The sequence below is a fragment of the Corythoichthys intestinalis genome, chromosome 3 (genome assembly GCF_030265065.1).
Source record: "Corythoichthys intestinalis isolate RoL2023-P3 chromosome 3, ASM3026506v1, whole genome shotgun sequence".
Lineage (NCBI taxonomy): Eukaryota > Metazoa > Chordata > Actinopteri > Syngnathiformes > Syngnathidae > Corythoichthys > Corythoichthys intestinalis.
Genome location: NC_080397.1, coordinates 21,605,667 through 21,628,332, shown reverse-complemented (window position 1 = coordinate 21,628,332; position 22,666 = coordinate 21,605,667). Strand labels below are relative to the sequence as shown.

General features: G+C 37.8%; 1 protein-coding gene across 1 annotated transcript in view; it reads left to right on the top strand.

The window, feature by feature from the left end:
• The window catches only part of fbxl17 (F-box and leucine-rich repeat protein 17), a 386,432-nt gene that overhangs the window by 157,041 nt on the left and 206,725 nt on the right, over nt 1-22,666 (top strand). The window contains exon 8 of the mRNA XM_057831652.1: nt 19,576-19,706. Within this exon, the coding sequence (XP_057687635.1) occupies nt 19,576-19,706 (131 nt within the window). The remainder of the gene's footprint in view (nt 1-19,575; nt 19,707-22,666) is intronic.

Below are 22,666 nucleotides of genomic sequence, written 5' to 3'. Positions count from 1 at the left end.
AAGTAGTTGCGAAACAGACTCAGTGGTGTTACCAGCACATGTATAGAAAACTAGATGCGAAATGGCAGACTCCCTGGCATTAGTGAACAACTGCCATCTTAAAGCAGGAGACTTCTCTGGAAGGCTGTTGTAGCGAACCTAATTAACTTTCTATCTAAAATAGTCCTAAATTGGCAAGATTTTGACTTGAATCTATCTTTAAATGATGAAACAGTTTTAAAACTTTCACGTCGAAAGTAGAAGAAATTTATGAAATAACGGGAGCAATTTTAGCAACTTTAATGGTTGATTCACAACATTAAATTAACTGAATGTAGTTTAAAGCTGCTGATACAGAATGGGGACTTAGGTATTTTATTTACTGTTTTGAAATATTCACTTGATACTGAAATAGTTATTTATTTAAGCCTGAGAGGATTTTTGTATAATTTTTGTAACTAATGTCCGAAACATTAAAAACGGTTAATAGCTGGGAGGGCATCAATAATCGATGTATGATCAAATCGTAGCCTCTAGGGGTGTAACGGTACACAAAAATCCCGGTTTGGTACGTACCTCGGTTATGAGGTCATGGTTCGGTTCATTTTTGGTACAGTAAGAAAACAAAATGCAAAATATAAATGTGCTAGTTGTTTATTACACACCTTTGTGCTTACAACAATAGGAACACTAGCCTATACAAAGTTTGAATTTTGCTGAAAAAGTAGCGGGTATTTAAAGATAATAATCCAACAACAATTTGCCTTTCAGACCCCGCGTATTGGTCAGCTTTCTTTCTAAAAGAAAGAAGAAAAAAGAAGTCCTGTGCTAAAGAGAAAAGCAGTCCCAATGACAAAGTTTTTAACATGTATTTTACAAATGAAATGCCTCAATGAATCCGTTTTTTTTTTCTTATGAACGGTTTGCAAAAGCTTTACTGGTGGATTTTCTCAAGTTAAAGCGCCACACAGAAATTAATAAATTTAATTGTGTAAGCAGGATCTGTATTATTATTTAATTCCAGGTGTTTTCGCTCATTTCAATTTATTTTACTTAAATGGGCTATTATTTATTTTATTATGTGTTTGTATTTTACAAATGTGATTTAGTATTCATTTATATTGTATAGTTTATGTTGTATAACTTTAGTTCCTATGTGAATATTAGTTCCTACTTTTTTTTGTTGTGGTAGGAGGTTTTGTATTGAACACGGGGCCGTGTTGGTTATTATTATAGCAGAGAAGACAACTGTAAATCAACAAAGACAAGTCAACTGTGCCCCGATCTACCACTCAAGCGATCTGATGGACTCAAAACGTGGGTTACGATTGCATATTAGCGAGTAGTATTGACGCAGGAGGGCCGCGTCTCGCGTCAAGTAATAAACTCTGCCATTCTTTTCGCGTGCGTCGCGTTGAGCCGCTTCTGGGACACGTCTAACACGCGGCCGCACTGCGATAGGTGTACCTTGGCTGATTGACCTTTAACGGCCGCGTTTCACAGCGTTCTCGCGGCGGCCACGTTGTCGCGCCGTTGACGTTTCTTACAGTCCTACCGTGTTGGTCCTCATTATAGTAGAGAAGACGGAGTAAATATAATCAACACAAAGAAACTGTAACCCGATCGACTCACAGCCTCGAAAAGTAAGGGTTGCATTACGTCAGAAACTCGTTCGGTACGCGTCCGTTCCGAATCGAGCACCAAGTACTGAAACGGTTCAATACGAATACATGTACCGTTACACCCTTAGTAGCCTCTGAATTGTAATCATAATCGAATTGTTAGGTTCCCAAAGATTCCAACCTCTAATTATTAAATACATATTTCTTAATTTTAATCATGAATAATTCATATTTAAAGTAAATGAATACATTCAAACTTGAATAGCGGTTCTTCTAATTGGTTTTTTTTTTTTTTTTTTTTTTTTTTTTTTTTTTTTTTTTTTTTTTTTTTTTTAATATCCATATAAAAATATAAACAATATTTTAAGAGTAATTCACTTCAGTTTCTATCGTTGCTTTTCTCATATTCGTTTTTGGGCAATTGTATTCATTCCAGTGCATCTTTTGCCTCACCAGTTCAAGTGAGACAACTAACCTAACCTTAAAACAAGAAAAAGCAGAGTGAAACTTATATTTTCTTTTATTGTCATTACCCTTTTTTTTGCGGTGTATTATCCCAAATTTCTTTGTGAATGGGTACACACAAAGAAAAGCCAAACAAAACAAAAACACATGGAGGAAGCAAGGGATTGAGGGATATCAACTGATGCCAAGCCACGTTGACTCACTATGTCTCATATGTCTTAGATTTATTCTTTTGTGTGTGTGTGGGGGGGGTGTTATCGATCTAAGTTCTATCAGAAATTTTGTATCCTGGATTTTAAGATGTTATTTTCCAAAGGTCCACTATAGGGTTTTGGGAGCCACCACTAACATGGAATGAGAACTGTCTGGCTCTGCCATAGTCTGCTGACTCCTTATCTTGCTCTCCTCCTGATTGGTGCACTGGAAATACATCACCACAGTGCCCTGTGTCACACTGATAACCCCCCTCCCCCTCCCAGAAGCCAGCTAATGAGCTAATATGTATCTGTACTTTTTACGAGATGAAGTAGTGTGTGGGGGTGTGTGAATTCATATTTGTGTACAACCGTTGTGTCGCATGGGTAGAATAGGGGATAAATGAGGGGGGTATTTGAGTTGTAAGAGGGGCTTTGGTGGGAGAAAGGTTATAGAGGTTGAGGGAGGTCTCTGAAAATGGAAATAATTTTCTCTACTGCTGTATGAAGGAAATTGGGGGATTTATAAATATAATGAGCAAAGAAGAGCCTGAGGATGATGTGTGTGTGCGTGTGTGGGTGCTTGTTTGAGTGTTGTGAGAGTAATTGAAGAATAATTCATTTAGCTGACGGACGTTTTAATCCACAGACGGAGGGACGATGAACGGGTTCTTGACCTCCAGTGTGGTTGGGGGAGCATCTTACATCTTGTCTGGTTATTGGCCAAGCAAATGCCACTGTACTGCCTGGCTGTCAACCAGCGTTCTTTGTTGTCTGGGTGGGTGTGTCTGTGTATGTGCACTCACTTGCAAGTGTATGGCGACACTCGCATAAACCAGTTCTTGCTATCTCATCCTCGAGCCTTTCCTCACAACTGAGTTTGTTGTCAACACCAGCACATGCGGGATTAGTGGCTGAAAGGGAGAAAAGAGGAGTGTGGCAGAGGAAATAAGTGATAGACAGTAGATGGGCGCTTGACAGATAAAGACCAAACACAAATACACTCACATGTGCATAGACACAGACATAATCACACGCAATTGCACGTGCACACAGATACTCAGGCACACATCTATGACCAGGCAATATAATTTATAGTTGATACTCAACTTTTTCAGAAAAAGGTCTTTGTCTTATAGACAAGTTTCTTGAGCGAAACATGGCTGGCGCCATCTTTGACATGTTCTGCTACGGACTTCCAGTTTAGACAGAACAACATGAAGTCCGGTTTAAGTCAGCAGTGTGTAAACGAAGTTAAAACTGCAAAATCAAACCAGAGGAACCCACGGAATCTCTAAAATTTGATTCAGCAGGACGTAGATGAAGCTCCAGGACTTTCAGTGTTGTGCGTTTGTTCTTATCACTTTGTTGATTGTTCATGGACAAATTTCTAACAATCTGTGCAGCCTATGTTAACATGAGGTGTAGCTTGATACGCTGGCTGTTTGAGTGACCAAAATGAGGCAAAATTACAAATAAAATTACAGTTGCTGAATGCAAAAGGGCCGACACAGATTTTGTTGTCACAAGGAAATACGTCAAGGTATTGTTCATCTGTTTAGATTATAGTTGTGGTATTATGAGCTCCTCACACATGTACATACAGTATAAACTAAGCTTGAGAACGATTAACTGATACGACCGGATATCCGGTTTTACAGGTGAGAGATACAGCTGTATCGATAGTAAAGTTACCATTCGACAGTAATTAGTGATAAAATATCTAATGAACCGATAGTAGAGATAGAATTCGGCTATCGCGAGCACAAGAATCGGCTTCTAATGCCTAGTTCAATGCATTGCTTAATATGATAATAATTTAGCTTTTACCTCACATACTGCGGTTGTGTCATTCACCACAGAGCGCACTTAGATTGTTACCACCGTCGTGGTTGCCTCAACTTCCCATTCTTTTCGGCAGAACCGCTAGTAGTCGCTGTCATTACCCGATCGTCACGGCGTGTCATAACAACGCGAGAGCTAACAAAACCACTGTAACGCACTCTCCGTAGCGTTTTCTTCACAGCCCAAAACGAAACTAGTGGCAACGAAGCGACATGCTAAAACAATGGACAGTTTGCACACCACGCCAGCGACGTGCAGCAATTGATTTTCAAAGCACCCCGGAAAACAAAAGTCAGACTTTGAGGTGACGAAGGCATCCAGATCTGTTCGCGTGGGACAGAGCTAGTGTGAAGTGTGAAGCGGTACAGAGATCGTGAGTTTTTAACCCTGAAAAATAACCCACTACAATGGTGGAAAGGGCGGCATATTGTTTCCACGAAACGCAGTCTACTTAAACATGAACATGTGGATCAGTTGATCTTCCTCAAGAAAAATCTGCCCTTTAAAAAAGATATAGACAGTGATGAGGAATAAAAAAATGTGGAAGCACAGGCATAATAAGTGAATGACTTTGCTGTGTATAAGGTTAAAGTAATGATTATAGACCTGTCAGTCTAAAATGTCATGTTTTTATTCCCACAGTTATAACAGTGGTAAAGCATAATTTATTATTTATTTATGATAACACTAGCAGGTTTAATTCTTTTTTTTTCTAGAGCTGCTGCATATATTTAATATTTTTTGCTTGTAAAATGTTTATGTTGAAAGTTTGCACTTAAATTACTTACCTATTGTGTTCAAAACACCAAGAAATACAGTAATTAAATTACTTACTTTATTGTTGCCTGTCACTGGAGTTTTATTTTATTATCAATCCCATCCAACAAAATGACGGTCTTATAGTAAGCTTTATTATTTTTTTTTTTCATAAAAAAATAAAACATAACATTGGTATGAAATTTTGTTGTGTAATTTAATCTTTAATCTTTTTTATGTTTAAAATACTGTACGAACACACACAACAAATGTTTACTATTGTATCGTTTTCACTCTGTATCGAACCATATCGTTCTTAAGCTGTGTCGAATTGTATCGAATCGCTCGCCCTTGAAAATGTATCGTTTTTTAATCGAATCGTAACCTGTTTATCTAGATACATATCGAGTCAGCTTCATGCCAGGGATTCCCAACCCTAGTATAAACACAAATAGTATGTCATTCTTTTTATTGCAGATATTGATCGCAATAAAACTTTTGGACAACATTATTCCATTCCTTGTTTTATATAAAACCAATGGTGCATGTGCAAAACAGTTCAATAAATCACAATTTATAAAATTATTAGAAAAATTTTAACAAAGGTGGAGCATAAGTCGAGCCTTCTCCATCATCAGAGTAGAATGCACGTAGTCTCGGTATATGTCCATAAGCGCACAGTAAGTGTTGTTGTGAGGCACATCAAGTTGTCCTCCCTTATAATTTGATGTAGATGAGGCAAAATATTCAGTATTTCCTTATTTGTTAAATCGATTTCAAAACACAAGATGCTTACAATATTGTTGATTTTAACGGAGGCGGTAACGCGCAACGTGAATTATTTATATTCTTATACTATTAATTCGACATTCATTCTCGTTTTAATAGTTTGACTTTTTTTTTCTCTTGCCTCATCTGCATCAAATTATTATCCATAGAATGATTTTATGCTAATGCCTCGTCGTAGCTCCCAGCTAAGGTACATGTACGTAAAGTACGTAGCGGTATACAACTACATTACTTCTACGTATTAATACATTTTTCCCCCTCGTAGCAAGTTTAATCTCATAGTGATTTTATTGATTTATTTTTTTATTTGGCTCCAATACTCAATCGTAAATGTAGACAGTCACGTTTCAAAATATTTCATTAGACTGGTTAATGAAGTATTTCAAATAAATCCTTGTTATGGTTCTTCTTGTTAAAAAAAAAAAAAAAAAATGTTGTTAAAAAAAAATCTCATTAGTCAAGAGATGAAGCAATTTTGCCGCAGCACAACATGTGGGGCTGTCTGACTTTGATACAGCCCACCACCACCACCACAGCTTCAACAAATCCTAGTGGAAACCCTGTATTTAATGTTAACATTTGATTTCAAAGATACATTAGTGTAATTATATAACGCCAGTTTTATAAGTTGCAACATTTGACATGAGATGGATATATCAGTGTGGGCCACCGCTTATGAAATGTGTCTGCATTAATGTGTTCTGTCCTCTTCCATAACATCGAGATTATGCATTACATTGAAAACAGCATATCAAGTCAAAGTTCTTGCCTTCACGATAAGATTCTGAAATAGCAGACATTTTTTTTTTAGGTAGATGTTTCTCCACAGATAACCATTTCCATTTCAATCAATGCACATTTTCGCCTTTTAGATTTTAACATTCGGCCAGACACCGTTTCTCAAAAATTATTGCCAGTTGACACTTTTGACCTCATTTTTTAGTGACTAAATTTATTCAAGTCTAATTACTTTTATCCAGTAAGCATCTTGCTTTTACACCAGTGTCACCAGTTCTGTGAAATACATTGCATCTTAAAATAATTGAAGCAAAATAGACTACATTGTGGATTACTTTGGTTCCCGGAAATATGTTCTTTGACCACTCTTGAAACTGATAGAATTTATCATTGCTCCCCATTGAGAGGAATGAGCATGCCATTAATCTGTTCTGTCCTCTTTACTGTACTTTGTAAAAACACACAAGGATGATTTAATAAGTACAGTTGAAGCCAGAGGTTTATATGCACGGTGCAAAAACACACATTTCATTTTTTGTCTCACTGTCTGAGGTCAAATCAGACTAAACCTCTCCTGCTAGGATTACAGAAATTATGTTTTGCTTTAATGCCACAATATTGGGATAATTGCCATTGTAATGCAAATGTAATCAATTAAACATTTATCTGCCACACATTTTGCTTCAATCTGTAGTGCTGCTTCTTCTTGTGTGTGTGTGTGTGTGCGCGTGTGTGTGTGTGTGTGCCTTAGCCCTGTAGGGTCAGCAAATACTCTCGTAACTTACTCCTCAGTAAGATGTTGTTGTTCTTCACAAAGGAGAAAAAAAATTGTAGCCTTTTAAGTTTTGTTTTATTGTGTGTTGACATACAGTACAGGCCAAAAGTTTGGACACACCTCATTTAAAGCAACGCAAATGAAGGTCCCAACCTCATTGATAAAGCAATAAATTCCACTAATCAACCTCAAAAGGCATACCTGTGAAGTAAAAAAAACATTTTAGTGAATGGCAAGAGTTTGCCAAAAAAATGTAATCGAGCAAAGGGTGGCTACTTTAAAGGTACAAATCATATTAAAAAAAAAAAAAAAAAAATCTTAGGTTGGTTCATCGTATCACAAGGCACCACCATATTTGACTGAATGCAGCAAGTAAGTGTGCCGTTGATTCAGTCTTAAGTAGTTTTCAGTCTAAAAAGGCCAATGTGACTTCATGTACAGGAAGTTAGGATGCATTTTAAATCCTTCAGCTATGGCACAACTTCTCTGTATGATACCCCACATACTGTATTAATAGTTTGCTATTCAAAACTCAAATATTGTGTGTGTGTGTGGGAAGGGTGCTCAGCTATTTCATCGTGTAGGCATAATAATATTTTTAAAGCATCCATATTTTCCGGTGCAATGTATTTGGGGTAAGGGGAGTTTTGTCTTGGCTCGATTCTGCCAGACGGAAGGGTTCTGGACCCGCCACTATCGATTGGCAACTGAAAAGTGTTTATGCATAAGTACGCACTTGTATTCACGTAGTGACATGGCTACCCTCATGTCACCCTCTTGGCCTCTGTCGTGTCCTGTCTGACACCATCTGCAACACATGAGGACATCTGAGAACAATGTGTAAGGTCAGCAGTGCCACCACAACAACACAAACATACTTGTGACTTTGACTTTCTTTTCGGAACTTTGAATGGTAAAGTGACTTGCTGAAACTTTATAACTTACAGTAACTCTGGTGTTTGCTCAAGTTAACGTTCTACTTAGCTGTTTGTTTTTGAATGCATACATTTCACTTGTTTATTGGGGTATGAGCCAAATTCGCACCATCAGCTGTGACTTTTTTTTCCCATAACTAAACCTCTACGGCTTGAACAGTGATACTTATTTATGAATATCATTTCTTGGCGTATGCTGTACCTGTACTTTAGTGGGTTTTGCATTTTGATGTTATGGTGTAATGCAACTCAGTATATACTATAAACATAAAAGGATTAAAATAAAGCCCGCCTATTTTACTTTTTTAATCCAAGTCCCCCCCCCCCCCCCCCCCCCCCCATATATGTATATATATATATCAAATCAGTGTATACTATAAACATAAAAGGATTAAAATAAAGCCCGCCTATTTTACTTTTTTAATCCAAGTCCCCCCCCCCATATATGTATGTATGTATATATATATATTAGGGCTGTCAAAATTATCGCGTTAACGGGCAGTAATTAATTTTTAATATTAATCACGTTAAAATATTTGATGCAATTAACGCACATGCCCCGCTCAGATTAAAATGACAGCAGTGTAATGTCCACTTGTTACTTGTTTTTTTCTTGTTGGCGCCCTGTGCTGGCGCTTGGGTCCAAATGATTTTATGGGTTTAGGGAGTGAGCATGGTGTAATGACATCAGCAATGGCGAGCTACTAGTTTATTTTTTGATTGAAAATTTTACAAATTTTAATAAAACGAAAACATTAATAGGGGTTTTAATATAACATTTCTATAACTTGTACTAACATTTATCTTTTAAGAACTACAAGTCTTTCTATCCATGGATCGCTTTAAGAGAATGTTAATAATGTTAATGCCATCTTGTTGATTTATTGCTATATTAAACAAATACAGTACTTATGTACCGTATGTTGAATGTATATATCCGTCTTGTCTTATCTTTTCATTCCAACAGTAATTTACAGAAAAATATGGCATATTTTATAGATGGTTTGAATTGCGATTAATCACGATTAATTAAGTTTTAAGCTGTAATTAACGCGATTAAAAAATGTATTCGTTTGACAGCTCTAATATATATATATATATATATATATTTATGTATATACATATCAGAGGTTGCGCTACACTTTTTCGTTGTCTGTCATTTTGACTGACAGTGTCATAAAAATCCGGTCCTAATCTATTTTTACCCGTCACTTACATTTTTGAAATAATAATAATGACATATTCAATAGTATTTAGTTTTCATTCATTTTTAATAAAATAATATTCTGTCTGAACAAGCTTAACAAGAGGCAAACAGACAGCGGAGTGTACTAATCAGCGACGGGCAGACGTGCCGTTAGCAAAGCGACGAGGGCAGGACGAGGGACTTGCGCGTGGAAGTAAACATACGAGGAGAACGGAGTTTATTCAACATGGCTAGCGCGAGACAGACTGTTGTCAATGACTCGTGTCGATGTGTTTGAGCTCATTTAAAACTGAATTTACCGCGGATTGGAACATATTCTCGGCTCTCCCGTTCGCCATCCGTGTTGTTGTAGAGACGACTTTCGGCACGCAAGAGTGACGTTGCTCGTGAAGAACACGTCACGCAAATAAACAAATCTGATTTGTCGATTGATTTTGTACCTACTCGAGAGGCTGTGTCCCAGACTTTTCTCTCAGTGCAATGCAGGGAGAACAGTCTGGCCATGCCAGGCAAACACTTAGTTGCCTTGACATTTTTCCGAGTAAGGCCAACGATGTCATGCATCAAGAGAGACAATAGCTAATTAATATGCTCACTCGCCATCCTGTGGTCTGGGGTGTGAATTGCAACCTGTCAAAATGACAGATGGACTTCAGTTTTTTCCGTCACAGTTTCAAAAAACCGGTCAACGACGGAAAATATTCGGTGAACACGACCCCTGATATATATACACACACATATATATATATATATATTAGGGCTGTCAAAATTATCGCGTTAACGCGCGGTAATTAATTTTTTAAATTAATCACGTTAAAATATTTGACGCAATTAACGCACATGTCCCGCTCAGAAAGTATTCTGCCTTTTGGTAAGTTTTACAGCAAGGCTTTTTGCGCTGTCCAACAGCGAACTCTTGTGGTCGCTTTGCGACATGGTTTATTATTTTCTTCTTTTCTTCATTATGGCTGCACGACGTCTCGGGCTGATAATGTTGTGCTTATATGATCCTTGGACAAGATTTGTCCGTAAGTATGGTTGTTGTAAAGAATGTACATATTATGTTAGTAAGCGAAATGTTATATTTTTTGTATGAGACGCTTTTTGTTTGTTTAGTGAACCTGTATAGCGTGCTAAGCTAACGTTGTTGCTAATGCAATGCTGTGTACTTTTTTGTTGTTGTTTCACTACGGTCTAAAGAGGACAGTGGTTTGAGGCCATTTTATTAATAAATCAGATGAAAAAGGAAGAAGTCTGATTATTAAGGCGTCGTTCACTAGCTGTCTAGCTTTGGAAAAAGTAAACGCTTCGGAGTGAGGACAGCATAGACAGATTTAAATGACAGTAGAGTGAAATGCCCACTACAGTCCTTATGTACCGTATGTTGAATGTACATATCCATCTTGTGTCTTATCTTTCAATTCCAACAATTTGTTTTACAGAATATATATATAATTTACAGAAAAATATGGCATATTTTATAGATGGTTTGAATTGCGATTAATTACGATTAATTAATTTTTAAGCTGTAATTAACTCGATTAAAAATTTTAATCGTTTGACAGCCCTAATATATATATATATATATTAGTGCTGTCAATTAGTGCTGTCAAACGATTAAAAAATTTAATCTAGTTAATCATTCAATTGTGTGATTAATTATGATTAATCACATTTCCCTCGGGATGAATAAAGTTGCTCTTCAGGAAAAAAAATCTAGGAAAATACTATAATTGACTTAAAATTTGTTTTAAGATGAAATGTATGATGTGTGAATGAATTAATAATTAACCAAATAGTTTTAAAATTTTATTTAACAACTCAGCTCGTATAAAATAAAAAATAAAATAAATTGTCTGTATTAAACAGCAAAGAGTTTTAACAGATTAAAGTGCCTCAGACTAACAATGTGGCTCAAGTACCGTTTGGCATATTACCCAAAATTGACTCCCAATTTAAAAAGCAGACAAGCACAATACAGTAACAATAGCTAGTATTTCAAAAAATGTGTAAACAACTTGTCTGTTAAATTCAACATTTGAAAACAAATAAATGCAGCACTTGCAGTTTTACACTATATGGCCTGAAAGCTGTGTGAGATTAAAAAAAAAAAAAAAAAAAAAAAAAAAAAAAATTTTCACACACTTAACTGAAAAACATTACACTAAACTGTGTGTAAAGGTGTTTAGAAACACTGCTTAAGTTAGCCATACTCTTGTTATTATTATTTTTTTTAACTAACTTCTCAGGCAAACTAGCTTGTTGACATTTTCAGATAACAGAGCAGATCTTTTCTTTTGAACAATGTACCCTGTCAAAGAAAATAGTCTCTTGCAAGGAGGCAGGTGTGACCAGATACTTTTTTGCAAGGTGGGCCAGCTTACTGTGGGCACTATTGTGCGCAGACCACCACTGTAGTGGACATGAGTCCATGCTGGCACTGCCTTGTACCTATCTAGTGGTTTGTCATTGGTTGTTGTTGTTTGTTGTCATTGGATTTTCAAGGCCCTCGTCTTCGACTATGTTAATGGGTCTACACTCTACAGTCTCTGGCTACCCATGTAGCGATAGCAGTAGTCAACCTACTTGGTTTCTTTTTGTTTGCAAGTCCGAGTCCGCACTCTGCCAGTGAAGCTTGATGACTGCGGCTTGTTCCTGCAGTGTTAGCGTCATTGCTAACACTAGCGAAGATGTGCCTTTCCCGAAGGTGGTACTTTAGGCTGGTTGAGCTTCGATTGAAGGACAGTTCATCACAGCAGTATGTGCACACAACTTTGGTTTTATCCAGGTTTCCATTTGGCATCTTTTTAAAATGGAATTTGGTCATCATCCTCACTCATCGTGGCTGGCTGCATTATGTCCTGCATTGCCGTGCGGAGAATGTAAACATCAGCGTGTGGGACTACGAGAGGCAGTTGTGGCCAAACTTAGGCTACGTTCATACTACAGGTCTTAATGCATGAATCCGATTTTTTGTCATATCCGTTTTTTTGGCGTGCCCGTTCATACTGCCTTTATCCATTGAGACCGTTCAAGTATTACGCATGCGCACTAATTCGCAGTCCGACACCCGCTAAGCAAGAAGACCCGCATGCGCAGAACCATCAAAACAAATGACAGACGTCATCCGTCATTCCAGGGATATCATATTTTGCTTTTCAAAAGGTGGACACAAATAACAGACATAAATTATCCCCGTTTAGGCAAATATTCAAAGTTTATATGGATCGATAGCATGCACGCACTGTCCATGCACATCACACACACATACGGGCAGTTTGTCCCGACTCTCGGCCGTGGAGGCAATGTTGAAATATTGCTCACTTGGAACAGAGAGAAAACTGAGCATTCTCAGGCTTATCCTCAACCCATTTTTAGTTTTTATGACTGTTGTCAAGCTCAGCCCTTCCTCAAAAGCCGTGTTCACTGCAAGCTAGGCGCTAATAACGCACAGGTGCATCGCTACGGTAACGACTCTCTCGCTATTTGATGACGTAATTGCTGCATTAAATCCGATTTGCGGGACTGGACAGTACAGACCGCCGCGACAGTCTGGGAAAATGTGGCCCAGATCGGATTTAGACCACATACGAAAGTGACCCAGATCAGATTTGAAATGGTCCCGTTCTATGCGACTTGTCACGTTCAGACCGTCAAGTTAATGCCTCACTCGAGTCGGAAAAACACGAAAAAATCGGATTCGTGCATTAAGACCTGTACTATGAACGTAGCCTTAGTGTGAGCGGTAAATTGCGTTATTTTTTTTAATGCGTTAATATTTCCAGATTAATCATGGTCGTTAACGCGTTATTGTTGACAGGCCTTATTTATATATATGTATATATATATATATATATATATATATATATATATATATAAAATTTAAATGTCTCTCTACAGGTGTTCAAAAACTCAGGATAATATACATTGAAAAAGTATATATATATTATCGGTTATCGCATTGGTATCGGCCTTGAGGAGCAGGAAGTTATCGATTGGTTTCAAAAAATGGATATCGTGCACCCCTACTATATCAAAAGCATGAATGCTAAGACAATTGGTTGTGGTCCACTGTATCTTTGTGACTTTTTAGGCTTGAAGCCCCTGTTGTCTTTTAAGCAATGGCTAAAACAACAAACTTTCTTCAGCAAACAGTAAGAAAAGCGTTGCTCTGTGATTGACTCAGGACATTCCTAATCAATCAAACATAGCCGTTAACCAGCGATCCGAATTAGCTGCTCATGGTTTCCGTGTATGTTCTTTTGTACAAAAACATCTTCTACAAGTAAGGTTTTGATGGACAGCACCAGTCTTGAAGTCGTGTAGGTTTGTGGTTATGACATCATGTCCTCAGCATGAGAGCTAACAGACCCTAGTTTTCTGCTTGGCATGTAATGACGTTTGAGGTTGTGTAAATTAAATAACTATCGTAAAAAGACAAGCATTGTAAGTGAGCATTGACTATTTGGCGCTTTCACACACGTTTAATGCAATAAAGTGTCAAATCACCCCCCTCTAATATTGGGCCACCCGCTCCTAGAGCCAAGGAAAGGGTGTACTTTGAAAAGCGTTTGTGATTTTTTTTTAAATTATTTTTTTTTAGTTGAAACGGCATGAATTTGACCTCAGAATCTAATTCTTCCTGCCTGAAAGAAGCTCTACTTTAAGACAAATCAGCAGGAGCACCCCTTTCGGCCATGTGGGCCACATTAGATAATAGTAATATCATACAGTCATGTGCTGGCACACCCATTGTCGTATATACGAGACGTTTACTCATCCATCTCCGTATGTGAATTAATTACACGTTTGGGTTAGAAACAATGTAGAAATTGTGCATAATTTATTTCCAATTTAATACTGCTTCTATAGACATTGGACTTTGCATAATAAGTTCCCCCCCTGCTCTTTCCAATTTGAATTTAAATTAACATCATGCCTTTAAGAAATTTGAGTATTGGTCATTAATTTACTGATTGGAGATTAAATTATTTTTGTTGAAAAGGGTTGATTCATGTGAGCAGTCTTAGTTCATAGTGCACGATTGTGTTCTGAGAACCTCCAATGTATTTGTGCATTTGAGCGTGCATTTACACCCAGAAGTTGGAATATTCATAAAAATCAATGTGTGCATTAATTTGCGTGCCGGTCTGCGTATATTCATGGGTGGGGACACCAGGCTGGCCTCAGAGCAGCTGGATTTTGCAGGTTTCTGTGTTTTTTATGAACGACATGAATAATTATCCAGGTATAGCTGCCAACTCGGGGGAGACGTGACGAAAGACTGCATGGTCACTGGCGGCAGAAAAAGAGCCACTGAACCCACAGCAAAACCCCCACTCCTGTCCACCTTTTTTTTGGTGTTGATCTTTCTTTCTACCTAAATCATCAGCTTTGTTTTCCTTCGCCGCCGTCTGTACCGTTTTTTTAATTTGTTTTTCTTCCTCCGTGCGCACATTCCTCTGACGCACGCATGCACAAAATGAACTATTTCACGAGTGGAAGTGATTAAATACGATTGGAGCCATTAAAACGTTTCGAGTCAAATTAATGTAATCTGTCAACTATGGGAAAACAAACGCCGGCTTTGGGTCCTGTCACATTATGTGGGTCTGAGTAATCACTGAAAGGGTGTTCTTTTTTCATGCAGTGACTTGCATAGATAAAGTTCCAGTCTTAGCTGCCTCCCCCCTTTCACCAACACATACATTTTTCTATTTTCACCCACCTAGCTACACCAAGGACCAATCGAATCTGACTGTGGTTGGCCCCATTTCCAATTGGTTAGCCACATCAATGAAATACACTCCATTGGTTGTAGTAACAGCTCAGTTTAGCCGACATAAGCAGTTTTAAATTTGGTGAGCAAATACGACTTTGGTCTTCGGTGGGATTTCCTCCAGGTTTAATCATCATCATAAATCTGAATGTGTTTGAGCATATGTAACGGTAACATGGTGAATCTAATTGGTTATAATGACACAACATGCACATCTACACACACGGATATGCCTATTTTGCATGAATAATTCAGCTGCTTCATTCAGTTCTGGCCAGTGAGCCATGTAAAAGCCCTTGTTTTCAGGAGCATTGACTCGTGTTTGTGCTCACCAAATTCATAGCCGTTTTTAAAAAAGCGAGACGTCCATCAAATACGGGCGATTTACTCACTTGACCTTATTTGTCACCCACGTTTACATGGAAACGCAGAGAAGCTGTTCATTAACCTCACAGTTATTCAGCATATACATTTTAGCAGCGTGTTATCTCTTAAGCACGGGGAATAATACTGTGTTTATTTCGTAGTGAAGAAGACCATTTAAAACATATTTTATCGCCTGATGGCACTTTTATGTTGATTAGCGGCCTCGGTGTTTGCTGAATGACGTTTTTTTCATTTGTACTGTCTTTCCAAAATGATCCTCTGCCTCACGTGCACACTTAGGCCACTGCTTTATATGTCAATGCTATGGAGCCTGCTGTAGTGCACAGTGAGCTTAACACCCAATGTGAGCTTGTTTTTTTTTTTTTTTTATTTTATTTTTTTTGTGTAAGCACTGGCCTTGAGATTCAGCACCCAGCATGGAATATAACTCCTCAATTATCGTAACGTAACCCCCACTCCCTGCCCCCATCTCCAAACATGCGTGCAGTTAAATGTGCTACATTTTAAAATCAAGATTTTTGGGGGGTGGGGGGAGGTTGTGATAGTTGGTGTCATTAAGCCAATATGTTGACTACAGGATTTGTCTTGGGACCTCGTTGGGGTAAACATACAGATAGAAGAGAGGGATTTTGGTTTTCAATTTTTCTTATTTGGGATGAAAAGAGGGGGAGGTGTGTGTGTGTGTTTGATTATATATATCATTATTATATACAATATAATATAATATAATATAATATAATATACACACACACACACACACACACACACACACACACACACACACACACACACACACACACACACACACACACACACACACACACACACACACACACACACACACACACACACACACACACACACACACACACACATACATACATACAGAGAATTCCAAGAGTGTTCAGAAAAATAATTAGAGCAAGTGGTAGCTGCCTTGAAGATATAATATAAAACATTTTTTCATTTATTCCCCCTTTTAGTTTTTTATTTTTATTATTTGTTTTGTTTTTACGAAGTACATAATTAGTCATGCGTTAATTCATATTTTTGACACCTTCATAGTATCCAAACTATTCCACATATGGCCGCAGTGGATGCAGGATTTCACTCCAACAAAACAAGACCACACCTTTTCACCAATCTGGTGTTTTATAAGTGTAATCAGTTGATTGCAGTCAGATGCTGCGTGTTTTAGTATAAACCACATTGGTTAAAAGGTGTGTGCTTGATCGGTATGAACAAAAACCAGGACCCACAGCGGCCCTCGAGGACCGGTTTGGAGACCCCGGTCTATGATATAAAAAGTCCTGAATATAAAGAAAACCCACATTTTTCTTTTTGGAAATTAAAATATCTTTTTCAGATGAAATGCGCTCATTAGGATCAGTTTTATTTCAGTAGCCATTAGCTGAGCGTGCAGTCAGTGTACCAGAAAACCGGGCACTTTTTCTGTACTTATTTAGTCGTAATTCATCAGTTAAAGTAGGAGAAACAGAAACAGACCCCCCCCCCCCCCCCCCAAAAAAAATAAAAAAAATAAATAAAATTAAAAAAAAAAAAAAAAAAAAAAAAAAAAAAAACTGCGACAAAGAGTAAGTCTCAATTCGGACTTTTTAATTACTGTAATTTCCCGAATATAAGGCGCACCCGTGTATAACGCGCACCCCAAATTTACTAGTAAAATCTAGGGAAAATCATTGTACCCATGTATAACATGCACCCTAATTTTAGCACCAATAAATAGAAGAATACAAGAAAACAGAGCTCGTGTACATATACAGAAATGTCATTTTACTAGCCACGTTTACATGCTGACTTTTATTCATACCAATTCAAATCATTCCGAATGGAAATTTCACATCAGCTGTTTACATGTCACTTCATCTATTCCGATCCAGCGTTTACATGTGACTGCCTTTATTCCGAAAGGACGTTTGACAACTGCCGTCTGACATGCGCAGAGTAATCAAAACAAAGCGTCACGTTGCAAAACATGGAGATCGATCGTGAGATCAGCTGCTGTTTTAACTTTTCGAGTGGAAACAAAACTTCAGAATGATACGCCGTTCATTTAAAAAGTTGTGTGGGTGCGCTGTGCGTGTGCTTGGAAGCCATGTTGCAAGTGACGTTACTTACGTCACCAAGTGACGTCACCACGTCAGTACGGAGCATGCGCAGAAAGAACGCAACCAGACACCATTCCGCTTCCCTGTTTACATGATATAATTTTACTTCTAATCGATTTGGGAAAAGGAATATTCCACCCCTGTGAATCGGAATGAAATTCCATTCGGTTTGGGCCTGTTCATTCCGAATGAGGTGTTTATATGGAACACATTTATTCGGTTTGAACAAATATTCCGATTGTAATTGGAATATTTGGCTCCATGTAAACGTGGCAACTGACTGGTGAAACACAGAACAAGCATAGCACATTGGTAGTTCAAAACATTACCGTAACCTGACAATATGTACGGTAATAATATGATTTGACAACTTCTCCAACTTAACAGAATCCAGGAGAAAACAAAACAGATATGACTGTTCTTTTTAAAGGCTGCTGTATAACATAGCTCGTTTCATCATGATGAATAAATGTTCCTTCCATGGATTGATACGGTAAAATAAAAGTGAGGACTGAAGTCGGAAATCGGAAAGAGCGCATCGCTGTAGACTGTAACAATAGGATATATTGTTATTTGGGTTTGAGTGTCCCGAGGGACAGATATGATTGACGGACACAGGAATCTGTGTTGTGTTACGTTTGTTATGGTCCGAGTGCCCGAGTTGCAATAAACGTTGACTAATGAGTTCAAGAAACGAAATTATGTGTTTTATAAAGAGTGAAAAAAAGCACAATTTAACACAGACGAAATCATTCGACCAATCAGAGTGAATACCGAAACAAAATGGTGACTTCATGTACCGTAATTGTTGGCAATGGATCGTCGCATACGTTTTCTTCAACACACCATGGCCGTGTCAATGAAAAAAAAAATCTGTATATATATATATATATATATATATATATATATATATATATATTTCTGTCTCCATCCCTGTACCAGTGTATAATCGCACCCATGATTTTACAAGTTGATTTTGGGAAAAAAAGTGCGCGTTATATTCGTGAAATTACGGTACATCATTTGACCAGAAAAAAATGCGTTAGAACTGTAATCATATCAGTTCTTAATGAATAGCATTTTAAGGCTAGCATTATAGTGACACAACAACATTGCCAAATGTGATGTATTCATCTATATCTAATAAAAGGATGTTTCAAAATCTTGAAAAATCAAACCAATGTCTCTGCTCTGAATGACTGTGCGCATGGATGCAGAATGTTCTGAAACCACACCCTGGTCATCTGTCAATTAAATATCACTGTCGTAGATAGTGAAGATGAGTTTTGGCCTTCCAGGTGTCATGTTTTTTTGGTTTCTTTGTCATTCAATAAATTTCTGAAAGCACATTGGCTCACTCTTTCCTTATTCTATTGCTTCACTGGTGTGACAGCATATCTGAAGCTCATACAAGGCATAGTGCAAAAAAAAGAAACAAGAAATTATTATGTAGTCTAAATTTACACCCAGATGAACTATTACCAGAAGTTGAAGACATCTTATTAAAAAACAAAGCTCTATTTCTGAATGGCAACAGGTGGATACACATTTATTGTACGTTTTGCCATCTAAAAGAAAATTTACGTAATTGTTCTGCTTGTTGCATCACTGGCATAAATGAGCAAAGACATTGTTTGTATTAAATCCAATTTTTTGGACCATTTAAGTGAACTCAGGATGGCTGTGGCTTCCTTACTGTAGCGGACGGCACAGTGACTGATTAGTCAGCAGTTTGAATCTCGGCGCCGACTTCCAGCTTTTGAAGTGAACCTTACCGTATTTTACATGAATGTACCTGTGGCACAGTGGTTGGGAAATTACTAAAATTACGATATGCCAGCTCTACATTTTTGTGTGTATCTGTGTTTTTTGTCTTTAGGAACTTCACAACTTCATTCTTTTACCCAGTAAGCTTCAGCACTTGACATTTTTACTGCAAATCCTAGTAATTAAAACTACCTTTCCGTGTTTTCAGCTCCGCAACCTGACCGTCTTGGACTTGCGGCACATCTCGGAGCTGAACAATGAGACGGTGATGGAGGTGGTGAGGAAGTGTCGCAATCTCAGCTCACTCAACCTCTGCCTTAACTGGAGCATCAACGACAGGTATGTCATTTTTGTTTTTTTTATAATGACTCAGTGTTATGGGAATGGTGCCTATTTTGGCTCATGTGGATGCAGGCATTATGACTACCGCTGATAATCGTCACACTGCAAGCATGAAAAATAGTTTATTTTCTGGAAAATAACAATAACATAGGTAGATCATACCTCACCATGTCACAGGCCACCATACCAAGCCTACCATGTCATGATGTACTGTACCATACTGCAGCTTACCATATCATACCCCAGCACACCATGCCATACTTTGTCATAACAGTCCATGTTGAATCATGCAAATCCATATGATGCAAAATGATATTGTACAATGCCATGCCATGCCAAACTAAACAAAATCAAACTCTGCCAAGCATTACCAAATCAAAGCGAAATAATGCATTGCAGTCTTGCAATGTTAAAAACAATGTGATGCTTTCCTCCACTGTCGGGCCAGGTTTTTACAAAATAGTAGCCTGATTTCACAGAGAGATAAACAAATGGCACTGACATAATAAATCCAATTAAGGGATTAAAGTAGATCCTGAGGTTTTTATCCTTATCATTTTTTCCCCTGTGATGACTCATTAGTAGCTTGATTGACAAATAATGTGTCGACAGTTTCATAATTAGTTTTTCTTTTTTCTTTTTTTGAAAAGCCATGGACTAATAATAAAATATTCTAATCATGGCTCCGTCATCTCTGCAGTATTTAGAATGACCAAATTGTTATCTTACTGTTTAATATTTTGTTGTATTATTTTATACTTCCATCAACTTATACAATACTACCATTTATACTATGATCACCTTATTGAACATGCCCTTGCAATGGAAGGTACCGCACACCAATAGACAAAAAAAAAAGAAAGAATCAACTGAAAACCCAGTTTAAAAAAAAATAAATAAATACAAAGCACATCTTCTGTGTTTTTTTGTCCCTTTGGTCATCTGTCTCGCTGCTCCCACCATCTGCTTTGGGAGGTGGGGGCTGCTCAGTATTGTAGCAACAGGAGTAAACCATCTCCTCTTTTATTTATCACCCTGTGTTTTATTCATATGTTTCAATTTAATCTATCGATTTACAGCTACGGTGCGCAGACTGTGCTCCCAGTTTGGCTCAGGAGTGTGAGCACAGTATTGAATTTTTACATGGTGCGTCAGTGGGTGTGTGTGTGTGCATGCATATGTGTGTAATCATTCTTGCATTGACACTGCAACAGATGTGATTGGAATGTGACTGTAATACCCTACGTACCTACCACCTTTCAATCAACAAAACATGAAGTTTGGTGAACGCGCTGAAGAATTGCTCGGAGACACTCATGCACACACTTGACGTGCCACACTGATGCCATAAAGATATTTACTGGCTCGTAGGCTCAAGACATGCGTGCATCTGACGTTAGTTCTCTGAATTGCCTGTGGGAAAATTGGAATTTATAATTGATTTTGTGCTCATGCATGCTTGTATACTGAATCTGTGTATATGGCGTCATGCAGCATTGCGTGTTTCAGCTTTGAGAGTGATGGTCAGCCATTCCTCACGTTTTAAAAATCCACAAGTCATAGGGCATTTTATGCTGGATGCCTCCTGGCCCTTTCTCTATTTGTGTGTGTTTTGTACATGCTGGCCTCTACTCAAGGACTCTTTACAGTGCAGTCACAGAGCTCGAAGCATGAAGGGGTGCGGGGGCAGTTGTATTTAAAGGTTTCTAATATCAATGTTCCCTCTAATTTTTCATGTGTCTGAGTAGACACACAAGTAGGGGTGTGCCATCTTAGGCACCCCACGATTTAATTCGATTACGATTCAGGGTGCTACGATTCGATTATTGAACGATGATCATGGTATTGACGATCATCACTGTTATCACAATTATCACGATTATCGATGCACCATACATTACTAATTAATAAAGTAGCCAAATAAATGCATGTCCATTATTTAAAATATTCTAATGATTCAACAGGAAAGATGGAAACATGCCCATACAACAAAAAGCAGCCATTCACCTGCTTTTTTATTTTGTATTTTTTTACAAGAAAGAGCAAAAACATTAACAATTTTAAAGGCAGAAATTATTTCTCTCAACAATACAATAAAATTTACACAGGTGGAATGAATTCCACATTTTCTGGAAACAAAGTGTCTTTAGAAATAAGACTTCTTTTAACCAATAAATTGTACTTTGTTTTCACAGATTTCTGTACTATTTCGCATGTTTGTAGTGTTTCTGCTGTACTAAATCATTGTTTTGCACGTTGTGCATATGAAATACACGTTAGCGAATTAACTAATTAGCACTCGACACTAACTGTTAACATCTCAAAAACAACAACAATAAAGGCTAAAGAGTACAAGAGGGTTAGATTACTCACCTCTTATAGACACACACGAGTCTTAGCATCACACTCAGGACATTTTTCACTTGTCATGACTTGAAACTACTGCTGAACATCTGAAAGACAAGGAGCAGCGGACTATCTCTCATCCCTTCTCGCCCTAAAAAATAACTTGTGCACAGAATCGCGATCGCCGGGTTCCTGGCTGCCTGTCTCATACACAATTTTTTTTCCCAGTCTTGTGAAAAGGAGTAAATATCTCGCTCAGTAACAGGCAGCATCTATCATAACGTTGTGCGTGCGTCTATTAAAGGTGTCCGGGTGGCAGACGTGTGTTGAATTTCGTTCCGCTACGAGCGTACGTCAAGTTATGTGGGAAAATCATCGTTTTTGAACCTTTATGAATCGTAATCGAATCGTCACGTGTCGATTCGCGATGCATCTAATAATTGATTTTTTGGAACTCCCTTACACACAAGCTCCCTTAGCACATTGAGGACCACTGTGAGCAACATCATATGTGTACGTTGTGGCCACACACCAATATCATGCCTGTTCAAAACCTTGGATCATAGCAAGTTACATGGATTATTAAAAGAATGAAATTCCAGCAGCAATTT